Genomic DNA, 12,601 nt, shown 5'->3' with positions numbered 1-12,601 from the left:
GGGGGCAAAGGACCCGGAAGCCTCATACATACTAATGGAGCCCGAGGGTAAAGGTAGTAATGCCTGCCCCAGGGAGGCTGCAGCCTTTGGTTAAATAATCACAGCAAGTGACCAAAGACCAAGGGTCTACCAAAGGCAGGTCACGCTGTTACCTGCCACGGGAAGCCTCCGTGGCCCACCGCTCTGCGCTGCAGGGGAAACTACCCCATGATAGACACAGATGATGGGCCCAGGGCAGAGGCCTGAAGGTGTGGGTGCAGGGACTGGGAAAAATAAGTTAGCTTACATCCTGGACTAACAGTGCTGCAGGCTGGGATGGGTCTGGGGACCTCCTCTGCAGGGATTCCCTATCAGAGCCCACAGCCATTTTGTGGGATTAGTCACACTGTCTGGCTGGGCAGCCTTACCCTCCTGGGCCATTTCGCCCCAGGGGCAGCTTTACACAGTGCCCAGAGCCCACCAGCAGGATCAGAATGTAGCTCCACTACGATTATCGCCTGCGCCGTGAGCAGCCACTTAACACTGGGGCTTTGCGAAAGAGGGACTGAGCTGTCATCTCGTGGGTTACTGCCAAAATAGAGACAAAACTCTTTTATGTTTCCATTATAATTAAATTTTTTATTTAAAAATCTCTGGAGCAATAGGCAAGCTCAGGATCTTCTCATGCACCCATAAGTGCATGTCTGTCTCACTGCGCTTAATTAGCATCTACTGTTTACAACCTGGGACCATCATGATAGCCACCAACTCCCCAGGGGTCAGAGAGGGCCAGCCAGGAGGCCAGCCTGGAGTGAGCAGGGAGCTTTTGACCATCCTAGATGGCCACTGATGTGGTAGGCAGGGGTCAAGTTCAGCTAGGCGTGAGCTGTGGAAGAATCCACAGACACTGATGGGTTAGAAATAAAACAAAGTTTATTGAAAGTACTTTCCCAAGGAGGAAAGAGCAGAAATCAGGCAGACGCTGCAGAAATCAGTGGCTCTCTGCTGAGTGACAACAGATGGAATCTAGCTTTTATATTTGAATTCCTTTTGCCTTTTTGCCCACTTAGCAAGCTCAGAGTTAGCAAGTGCGGGGTACATCCTGTTCTCTGCAGGTGGGGAGGGTGTTGATGGCACTGAAGGGGGCTGCTGTGGCAAAGGAAATATTGCTAGTGGTTGAGGAGCTAATGGGGGTGCCAACCCAGGACCCAGTTTAATTCAAAAGTTTAATTTACCCTCATCAGTCACTTTAATGACTAATTGGAAAATGCAGTTGAGACAAGTAGCACACAGTAGATCTTCATTTAATGACACTTAATGAGAACGCATAAGGAGGTGGGTGGCCTGTACATAGACATGGTCTTGTGGGGTGATGGTCTGCAGAGAGTAGGTGGTGGGCAACGTAGCAGATGGTCTGCACACCCAGCAGGAGTCGGGAGGGGTGGGCGGTGGGGCCCACCCCTCCGTGGTCTCTTCCCTCAGCACATCAACAACGAGCACATCCACGGGGAGAAGAAGGAGTTCGTGTGCCGCTGGCAGGCCTGCACGCGGGAGCAGAAGCCCTTCAAGGCGCAGTACATGCTGGTGGTGCACATGCGCCGGCACACAGGCGAGAAACCCCACAAGTGCACGGTGAGTGGGCCCCAGGCGCAGCCCTTCCCCGCAGCAGCGTCTGTGGGACGGGCCCCAGGAGCCAGGTGATGTGCTGAATGCAGCTAGCACAGGCACACCTGGGTGGGATGGGCCACAGCAGCGGCACTGGGACAGGCACGCTGCTGGGCTGTCCTGTGTGCAGCTGCCCTGTGCCTTCTGCCTTGCATCCTTGAGGCCCCTACCAGACCTATTAAGTGGTCTTGACACCTTGTCAAAAGTAGGTTGGCCATCAGAGTATGCATTTATTTCCGAACTCCTGTTCCATCCACCTCTATCTCTGTCCCCTTGCTAGCACCGCACATCAGTCTTGCTTGCTGTCATTTCGTAGGAAGGTCAGGCCTCCAATTTTGTCCTCCTTTTGTAAGATCGTTTGGTTCATCTGAGTCTTTTGCCGGAAGTAATTTGCTTCACATCCTCGGTGATGGCAAACCACAGTCCTCTGCATATGAGCTGTGACTGTGAACCAGATAAAAGGCATTTGGAGCCAAGTGTGCTCAGCCACATTGGTCAGAAGCAAAGGGGAGGATGTGACGGAGGGAGTTCCCCTGGGGTTTGCCTGTCACCCTGGGAACACCTCACGGGTACATGGGGTGCGATTGAAGACTCTTTAGAACAAACCCCCTGCAAAGGCCCTTCCTCCCCCCTATTCCTTCTCCCTTCCTCCTCCCTCCCCCTCCTCCCCTTCCACTACCCCCTCCTTATCTCCCTGTTCCTCCCCTTTCCTCCCTACCTTTCCCAAAATTCTCTTTCTTGTCAGGTGCTAAATACCAGGAACACAGAAATGAACAAGGCCTAGAAGGTACCAGCTCTCATGGAGCCTTGTACCCTCGTGGGAAATCCAGAGCACAAACGATTAATTTCATTATAGATGTGTTCGGGAGAGTGAAGGGTGGGATATGATGATTAAGAATATCGGAGACATGCTCTCAGAGGAGATGACCTAGAAGACGGAGGGGGAGAGAGCGAGCCAGGGTGGAGGAAGGTTCCAGCCAGAGGCGCGTGCCCCGAAGGACTCAGTGGTGTCGCTCAGCGGCAGGAGCAAGGGTGAGGGGGACAGGCTCACCCAGAGGACTCTGGATTTTATTCTCAGCCCATTTTAAAACACAGAAAAATTCTAACCAGGGAGTGGCATTTGGGAAACAGATAAAAATAACATTTTCAAAGATTTTTAATGATCAGGAAAGCGTCTCACGATGTGCTATTGATTTTAACAAGCAGAAGGTATAACTAAATACTCAATATGTTTCCATTTTGGGGATAAAGTCTGATTGGGGATGAGCTGCAAAGTTACTGCATGAGCTCTACCTGGAGGTTGGCAGGCGCTATCCCCGGGCAGCCAATGGTTTTTATTTTCTTCTTTGTACTTGTCAGTCCTCTCTAAGTTTTCTAGAGTGCTCACATGTCATTCTTATAATCAGAAAGGAAGTTAAATGTTATTGTTAAAAAACATACTTGTGCCTTGGTGGGGGTGAGGGGAGGCAGCAGGCCACCTCCAAGGTCAGGCGCCCTGCCCTGGATCTGAGGCCTGTCACTGACTGAACCGCCTCTCCCCAGTTCGAGGGCTGTTCGAAGGCCTACTCTCGCCTGGAGAACCTGAAGACGCACCTGCGCTCCCACACCGGGGAGAAGCCATACGTGTGTGAGCACGAGGGCTGCAACAAGGCCTTCTCCAACGCTTCCGACCGCGCCAAGCACCAGAACCGCACCCACTCCAACGAGGTACACATGCCCTGCCAACTCGTGCCCAGATGTGCCACCTCATGCTTCTGGACACCTGGTGTAGGCCACAGGTAGCCAGGTGCCATGAGCCCTCGCCCACCACTGACCAGCCCCTGCAGCCTACAGCTGATACGCAGCTCTTGCTGCCTGGGCTGCCGTCCATCCCTGCCACCCAGTGATGGAGCAGAACAGCCTCTCTCCCCAGGCGGCCAGAGCTCCTGGCAGGACTGAGAGCACAGAGGAGGAAGTCAGGCAGGAGCTGTGTCTGCTGTTACCCACCTCCGCTCCCACCCAGCCACTCACTGTCACTCAGTAGCCCTGGGAAGGAAGGAGTCTGCGAACTTAGGTACATTTTAAACCCCAAAGGGATCCTGTGTGCCAAGGCTTGAAAGAAGTTGCAGGAATTTCGAAAGGTATCTAAACCCTTCAGAGCTTCTGCACACAAGAGCTAGCCTTGGAGAGAGGGGTATGCCTGTGTGTGTGTGTTTGTGTGTGTGTGTGTGTGTGTGTTGGTAAGTACCTGTGTGTACATACATGGATGTGTGTATATGTGGGTGTGCATGCATGCATGGGTACAAGCGTGTCTATGCCGGCCGGGGTAAGTGTCTGTATATAGAGATATGTTTGTAAGTCTGTGTATACGCGTGGGATTATATGCATGTGTGTCTAATGTATGTGCATGGGTGTGTGTATGAGCTCAAGAAGTAGGATCACAGACCCTGGGCCTATTTCCAATAACTTTGAGCCAGGCACTTTGTCTCTCTGAGCCTGTCTTTCTTCCTCAGAGATGCAAGGGTCCAGAAGGATAATGAGGTAATACACTAACCAGGAACATCAAGAATCCCAGCACCCTGCTCATGGGAAGGACGCTTAGCGACACACCAGGCACTGAGTGGCCCCCATAGTCTCCCATCCATCCTGAGGCAGCTCTCTTAACCATATGCTCACCTGCAGGAAGTGGTAGCAGGCAAGGGCAGCTCTGGGGCTGACATGGTACCACACAGAGAATCGAGCAAATAGGTCAAGCACCTTCCAACTGTGCCAGCCAGGCTCTGCCAAAGGAGGTTGCAGGGCTTTAGGACAGAGCATGCTCTCTGCTCCCATCCATAATGCAGGCCTGATTCTCTTCCCAGAAACCCTACATTTGCAAGATCCCAGGCTGCACCAAGCGATACACAGACCCCAGCTCTCTCCGGAAGCATGTGAAAACCGTACATGGCCCAGATGCTCATGTCACCAAGAAGCAGCGAAATGACGTGCACCTCCGTGCCCCCCTGCTCAAGGAGAACGGGGACAATGAGGCCAGTGCTGAGCCTGGTGGCCGGGGCTCTGAGGAGAGCGCAGAAGCCAGCAGCACTAGCCAGGCCGTGGAGGACTGTCTTCATGTCAAAGCCATCAAGACCGAGAGCTCCGGGGTAAGCAGAGCTGGGCAGTGGAGACCCCGATCCATGACCCCCCACCCCCAGGAGGTCAGTGGGTGTGAGGGCAATCATAGCCCACCCCAGAAACCAGAGCCTCAACTGCACCTGCAGACTCTGCCCCCAGGTTCCCCACCTCTAAGCACAACGATGCCACTTCTCTTTTTCCAACACGACCTTTCTCCCTTCACCTTGGGCCTCACACAGAGCCTGTCTATGGCCAGGCTGGCCCGTTCTTCTGGATCAGCCCCTGGACAATGGAGTTGCCTGCCCCCCGAGTGGTCATTTGCAAGGGGATGGGTGATTCCTGGTGCCTACCTTTCCAACCAGTGCCAGAGAGCCTCAGCTGGTCCCCTTCCCTCTGTCCTGTCTCTGCCACCTGCCTTCTGGCCTCCGCTCCTCTTGTTCTAACCACCTGTTCTTTGTCTCCACCTCTTTCTCCCGACTGTACCTCCCCTAAGGATAGACGGTACTGAGGTGAGCAGAGAAGCCGGTGCGGGTGTGGGTGGGATGGCGTGAGTGAGGCTGTGCTGGAGTGCTTGTCCAGGGCGCTGGCTGGGCAGAGACTGACTTGTCTGGGAAAGGTGGGTTTGGATAGGTAGGCACCATCAGAAAGTGTAAAGGCTGGCAGCAAGAGTCAAACTGGCAGATGCATGCAAACTATGAGCACCAAGCCCACATGGGGTAAGGCAGAGGGGGGTGTGAGTCCAGGCTGCAGAGGAGGGATGGGTCTTGAGTGCCCAGGTAAGGAACGTGGGTGCTGCCAGGGATAGGAGGGAGCACTACCATTTCCCCAGAAAAGGTCTGGAATGAGACAGATTTTAGCCTAGGAATGAGCCCAGAACTGCTGCAGTGGCGGTGAATCCCACTTGGGCTGAGATCCCACGCCACAGTGGTGGGAGCCTAGTTTCGCGGAGGCCTGAACAGGGGTGGCGTTTCAGGCAAGATCTGTATCCAGCAGCCCCGCCCCTGCTGGTTGACCTTTCCCTTTCTAACAAGCTGCCTCTGGCCTGCTGAGAACGCACCAACTCGGCAGGCTGTGGTTCCCGGCCTCATCATGCACCCAAGGCTGTTGCTGGCAATGTTTAAGTACCTTCTGTCACATTGACCCCATGTAGCTCTACCATGTAGCTGCGGCAGCCTCTGTGGGTCTCAGCTTCAGGTGTCCACACACTGCAAGTTCAACAGGCAGAGCTGCAGCCAGACCCTGGCTGGGAGAGCTTCGGAGCACATGTGGGGTGTGGGGTGACAGTTACTGGGTGCCTTGTGCATGCCGATGCTGTCCATCCACCATCCTCCAACCCTGTCCCAGGGACAGTTCAGGTCATCTTAGAGTTGGGGAAACCAAGGTCAGAAGTGAGGCTGTCCTTCCTGTTCCTGGATGTGCAAGGGTGTGGTGTGTGTGCAAGTGTGGGTTAAGGGCCAGGTGGGTGCTTGCACCCTCTGAGTCTTCTCCTTCTCCCTACTCCGCCTGCAGCTCTGTCAGTCCAGCCCCGGGGCCCAGTCGTCCTGCAGCAGTGAGCCCTCTCCTCTGGGCAGTGCCCCCAACAATGACAGTGGCGTGGAGATGCCAGGGACGGGGCCCGGGAGCCTGGGAGACCTGACAGCTCTGGATGACCCGCCCTCAGGGCCCGATGCCTCAGCCCTGGCTGCCCCCTCCGCTGGGGGCCTGCAGCTGCGCAAACACATGACTGCCATGCACCGATTCGAGCAGCTCAAGAAGGAGAAGCTCAAGTCACTCAAGGATTCCTGCTCGTGGGCTGGGCCAGCTCCACACACCCGGAACACCAAGCTGCCTCCCCTGCCGGGAAGTGGTGAGTGCAGGCCCAGGGTGTGGGGGCAGGCTCAGGAGAGAGCCTGGGGCAGCAGCCACAGGTTCCCCCACATTCAGTGCCCTGTACCTGCTCACTAAATGCCCACATTAAGATAGGTTCCACTGGTCTCTACCCAGATAAAGACAATGGCGCTCAGAGGTGAACGTGCCTCACTCAGATCAAAGGCAGAGCTGAGACTTAACCCACCCCAGCTGGTTTCAAAGCCCATGCTCTTTCAGCTACACTAGGCAGCATCCCTGTCGCCCCCAGAAAATAGAACCTGCTCACATCCTTTCCCTCCCTGTGGGCCATTCAGTCATTAATCAGCCACCTGCTGTGTGCACTGTGACAAAGGTCTAAGCAGGAGAGCAATATATTCCCAGTTAAGGCACCAGGTGCACACTTGACTGCAGAATAAACCAAGAGCACCAAGGACCAAGCTCATAGTAAGGAGGGAGAAAGCACATCAGCTGGGGGAAAGTGCGGAGGACTTCATGGAGGAGGCAGACCTGGGCTCAGCCTCAAGAAGAGTTGGCAGGCTTTGTGAGGGAGGCATCCTCAGCAACATTCCCTGAGTGCCAACTCCATGCTAGGCAGTGTGCTGGACACCAGGCACACCTAGGCACTCATCCCCAAGGTGCCCTCCAGGGACAGACATCCTGCGTGGCAGACACTGAAATGCACCACCTAGTTTGCCCTGAAGGGAAGATGTGTTGCCCCAGCTGTTGAGGGAACTGCTAGCAGATGGCATTCAACTCCCTTCTACAGAGATGTCCTGGGTTGCAGACAGCAGCCTCACCCAAGGTCACCCCTTTGGACTTGCCCGCGTCCATTGATTGCAAGGGTCTAAAGGCCATCTCAGGGGCCTCCCTGGTGGTGCAAGGGGTTAAGACGCAACCTATGAAGCTGTCTGCAGCCACTGCAGCACGAGTTCGATCCAGGGAGCTACCCACATGGCGCAGCAGACCTCTCCTGACTCACCCGCTGCTCCCCTCAGCAGTGTATTTCAGTCAGTCTGCCTGTTCTGTTCCCCACTCTGTCTCTGGTGAATCCTCTCACCTCCACACCTGTGGTCTACACCCCAGCTCTTGTATGCACAAATAAATAAATCTTTTAAAAAAAATAAAAAATAAAGGCCATCTCAGCCCAACTTAGGCAAGCACTGAAGGAAGGACCATTTGAGGCCAAGCTCGTGAGATCTGCCAAGGCATTGTTAGGCTGCCTCCTAGCTCACTTGCTTGGGCCACTGTGTTGCCTCCCCCACCCACCAAGGCATGTGGGTCTCAGGCCACTCCAGAACATCAGCCTGCTCAATAAACACCACCCCCAGGGTGCCAGAGCCCTCAATAACGCAGCCCTGTGGAGAGGCACCTGGTAGCTGCAGCTGGGGAAACTGAGGACCCGACACGGCAGTGGTGGAGCTACAATTGCCATCAGGCCTCCTGACTTCCACCTGCCCACCCTTGGCAACAAGCACGGTGCTCACTTACTGTTCCGCCCCCCTCCTTTCATTCAGAAACCACTGGCTGGGCGCTCAGTGTGTGCCAGGCCCTGGAGCAGAGCCAGCACAGTCAGAGCAGGCCGAGCACCCACAGATGCCCACGTGCTGACCCCTCTCCCTTCCCGCAGGCCCCATCCTGGAAAACTTCAGCAGCAGCGCGGGCAGCGGGCCTGCGGGCCTGCTGCCCAACCCGCGGCTGTCGGAGCTGTCCACCAGCGAAGTCACCCTGCTGAGCCACCTGCAAGAGCGCCGGGACAGCTCCACCAGCACGGTCAGCTCGGCCTACACCGTGAGCCGCCGCTCCTCCGGCATCTCTCCGTATTTCTCCAGTCGCCGCTCCAGCGAGGCATCGCCCCTGGGCGCCGGCCGCCCGCACCACGCCAGCTCCGCGGACTCCTACGATCCCATCTCCACGGACGCGTCGCGGCGCTCCAGCGAGGCCAGCCAGTGCAGCGGAGGCGGCGCGGGGCTGCTGCACCTCACCCCCGCCCAGCAGTACAGCCTGCGGGCCAAGTACGCCGCGGCCACGGGCGGCCCGCCCCCCACTCCGCTGCCCGGCCTGGAGCGCATGAGCTTGCGGACCCGGCTGGCGCTGCTGGACGCGCCCGAGCGCGCGCTGCCCCCGGCCTGTCCACGCCCGCTGGGGCCGCGGCGGGGCAGCGACGGGCCGACCTACGGGGCGGTGGGCCCCGCACCTGCCTTCCCCCACGAGGCGCCGGGCGGGGGGGCGCGGCGGGCCAGCGACCCAGTGAGGCGGCCTGACACCCTGGCGCCCCCGCGGGTGCAGCGCTTCCACAGTGCCCACAACGTGAACCCCGCCCCGCTTCTGTCCTGCGCGGAACGCCGAGGCTTCCACCTGCAAAGCCATCGGAGCTCAGACGGCAGCCTGGCCCGCAGCGCCTACTCGCCGCGGCCGCCCAGCATCAGCGAGAATGTGGTGATGGAGGCCATGGCCACAGGGGCAGACAGCACGGGGCCGGAGGTTGGCCTTGGGCTGCCAGACGACGACCTCGTGCTGCCGGATGACGTGGTGCAGTACATCAAGGCGCATGCCAGCGGCGCTCTGGATGACAGCACCCCACAGGTATATCCCCCGGAAAGCACCTGCTTCTCTGATAACCCCAAACTGCCCAACTCTGGGCTACAGAGCCAGCGCAGGATGGTGGCTGCCGACTCCAATGTGGGTCCCTCTGCCCCAGTGCTGGGAGGCTGCCAGATGGGCTACGCAGCTCCCTCCAACCTGAACAAAAACAGCATGCCCGTGCAGTGGAATGAGGTGAGCTCCGGCACCATGGACACCCTGGCCAGTCAGGTGAAGCCTCCGCCCTTTCCACAGGGCAACCTGGCTGTGGTGCAGCAGAAGCCAGCCTTCAGCCAGTACTCAGGCTATAGTGCCCAAGGCCTGCAGCCAAGCCCCGGAGGCCTGGACAGTACTCAGCCACACCTTCAGCCCTGCAGTGGAGGGCCCTCTGTGTCCAGGGTAAATTATATGCAGCAGCTTCGGCAGCAAGGGGCAGGTGGCCAGTGTCCCGGCATGACCACCACTGGGAGCCCCCACACCAGCTATGGCCAGGCCCATCCCCAGCTGAGCCCCAGTACCATGGGTGGAGCCTTGAACCAGTTCTCCCCATCCTGCAGCAATGTGGCAGCCAAGCCAGGCCACCTGGGGCTCCCTCAGCAAATGGAAGTTGCTCCTGACCCCACCATGATACGCAGTGGCCACAGGGAACTTGGCGTCCCCAATTCCACCCTGGCTGGGATGCCCCCACCTCAACCAGCCCCTAGCTACCCACAACAGAGCCATCACCTGGTCACCCCCATGAGCCAGGAGGGCTACCGCCAGGGCCCCAGCCTTCTGCCTTCCCACCAGCCTGGCTTCATGGAGCCCCAGCAGGGCACAATGGGACACGCCGGATCAAACTTTGGCTTAGTGCAACCCCGGCCACCCCCTGAGCCCAACCCTGCTAGCCGCCACCGTGGGGTACGTGCCGGGCAGCAGCTGGCCTATGCCAGGGCCACTGGCCATGCCGTGGCTGCTGTGTCAGCCAACCAGGAGATGGTTACAGAATCTGTGCCCAAGGGAGCTCTGGGCACCATGGTGTCCCTGCCTCCTCAGCCGCCCCCACATGACGCGAACGGGAACCAGGATCACAGCATGCTCTACTACTACGGCCAGATCCACATGTATGAGCAGAATGGAGGCCTGGAGAACCACGTCGGCTGCCAGGTCATGCAGCCCCAGCCACCACAGCCACAGGCCTGCCCAGACAGCCTCCAGCCCCAACCCCTGCCCTCACCAGGGGTGAACCAGGTGTCTAGCACAGTAGACTCCCAGCTACTGGAGACTCCCCAGATTGATTTTGATGCCATCATGGATGATGGGGATCACTCCAGCCTACTCTCAGGCGCCCTGAGCCCCAGCCTCCTCCACAGCCTCTCCCAGAACTCCTCCCGCCTCACCACCCCCCGGAACTCTCTGACTCTGCCCACTATCCCCACGGGCATCAGCAACATGGCCGTTGGGGACATGAGCTCCATGCTCACCAGCCTGGCCGAGGAGAGCAAGTTCTTGAACATGATGAGCTAAGGCCCCGGCCCCTGACACTCATCGGACCACAGGAACCAGCACCTCGTCGAGCATGGGGCTTTCGTCTGTTTCCTCTTTTTCCAAAAAAAGTATTAAATAGGTCTGAGGGAATTTTGCCAATGTCTGGTTCAGACCACAGATGCTTTAAGGATAGGTTGATGTGCCTCCTGTCTGTTCTTCTTTTGGATTATTTTTTGGAACACCGAGAAAAGTCTCAACTGTAAAGGCGAGGCAGAAATGAAAAACTCGTTTACACAGTATTTCCCAGCCTTTGGTGTTTATAGGACCACTCTGTTCTGGCTTCTTTGCCTCTGTCATTTGGCTAATGAGGGATTACACTGGCCAAGAGCTTTCCAAGTACACAAGGAAATAGGGTAGAGGAACCACACTTGGGTTAGAATCTGAAAGCCATACTGGATATTCTAATCTAGGAAAAGAAGTGTCTCGTTCCATTACCTGCAAGGTAAAGGAATTTCTGTCCCACCAGAATTCTATGAAGCTCAGTTCTTGAGGTCTTAACATTCCTTGCCATGGAAGGAAAAAAAAAAAAAAATAGATTTTTACCTGGATGGTTTGGAAGCACATCCTTATTCCAGGTTTGGTAGAGCTGGCATCTCTACCCTGCAAAGACAAGTTTGCAACTGGCAGACTGCTCAAGTGTATATGAATGAAGAAGGTATGAAAGAATCGCCAGAAAGAGGAAAGACAAAATTGTAAAGCTTGGGACAAGCCCAGAAGCTGCCCTGGCCTCTCCAGACCGTGTTTACAGTGTTTATGCATGTAGAATGTAGCCCTTCCTGAAAGAACACTTATTTCTAAATACCTCGGGGCTGCCAGAGCTGCTTTGGGTTAGGGATGAACCAAGGTGAGCCGAACATAGGATACGGGCTTGAGAAAGTAAGAGTATACCCAGGGCCCGGGCTCAGGCTGTCCTGGAGGGCTCCCTGTAGGAAGAGAAGTCGCATGTTTACCCAATCCTGTTTCTCCAATGCACTATCAGCCCACTTTACCATGGAAACCCCAGGACTGGATGGCAGGCCCTGCCCAGATTTCTCTAGGCCATGCTGCCCCCTCACTGCAGTCCAGCGGTTTTGCCAAGCTACAACACGCAGTCGGATGTCTTCTGGATCCCCTTCCCTCTGTCCTCCTTGTTCATTTCACAGAGAACAATATACGCATGGTGTTTGGATGGGGGTGGGAAGGTGAAGGAGTTGATACTTGGGACTCTGAGGGAGCATCACTGAATTTTCCTGTTCCATGTGACCAAGGCCCATCCAGAGATGGAATTTCAAGCTGACATCAAAAGACGTCATTCCTGAACATACTGTCGGGTGAACTGGTGCAGCCTCCCCACCACACGTACATACACGCACACATACCCCACATTGAATCTGAGGCATCCCTGCCCAAGCCAACTGCACCACTGTGAGCTGGATTCTGTGACCCTGGCTTCAACTAGGACAGGGCCCTGTGCATCTACAACATTGATCACTTTGTTAGGGTCCTAAGATAAGGCCAACTCCAGGTAACCACCCTCAGATGCCTGGGTCCGGGCTCCGTGGTGGTGCGTATTCACCCCCGAGCTAGGATTTCCTAGCCATTCCCACACCTGTATATAATCTTCGCAGAAGACATCATCCCTGAAAATACTGTAGGTGAATCATCCAGTCAAATTTATATCTTCAAAACATTTTTAGCTTTTTCTACATGCTATGAGTTGAGATGACATGCTCAACTTGTAAATAAGTCTTTTTGTACATTAAAAAAGTAATTTTTTCATAATTTATTTTGTCTATCTGCTTCTTCCTTGACAGTAGTTAATGAGAACCCAGGCTGTAAATTTGGTGCATTTGAAAGGAAATTAGGCAGTATTTTTTCCCCACAGTGTCAAAATTGACTATCCCGCCTTTGCTAAGAAATGTTTAATGCT

General features: G+C 55.8%; 1 protein-coding gene across 1 annotated transcript in view; it reads left to right on the top strand.

Moving 5' to 3' along the window:
• GLI2 (GLI family zinc finger 2) overlaps positions 1 to 10,671 on the top strand; it is a gene marked incomplete at both ends in the record, with an annotated part of 174,374 nt that extends 163,703 nt beyond the window's left edge. The window contains 5 exons of the mRNA XM_084245068.1: positions 1,462 to 1,611; positions 3,187 to 3,351; positions 4,485 to 4,766; positions 6,247 to 6,583; positions 8,213 to 10,671. Of these exons, the coding sequence (XP_084101194.1) occupies positions 1,462 to 1,611; positions 3,187 to 3,351; positions 4,485 to 4,766; positions 6,247 to 6,583; positions 8,213 to 10,671 (3,393 nt within the window). The remainder of the gene's footprint in view (positions 1 to 1,461; positions 1,612 to 3,186; positions 3,352 to 4,484; positions 4,767 to 6,246; positions 6,584 to 8,212) is intronic.
• Positions 10,672 to 12,601: the final 1,930 nt, after the last annotated feature.

Source organism: Talpa europaea (assembly GCF_964194135.1).
Source record: "Talpa europaea genome assembly, chromosome: 1".
NCBI classification, from domain to species: domain Eukaryota; kingdom Metazoa; phylum Chordata; class Mammalia; order Eulipotyphla; family Talpidae; genus Talpa; species Talpa europaea.
This window is presented reverse-complemented; position numbering and strand designations above follow the sequence as displayed.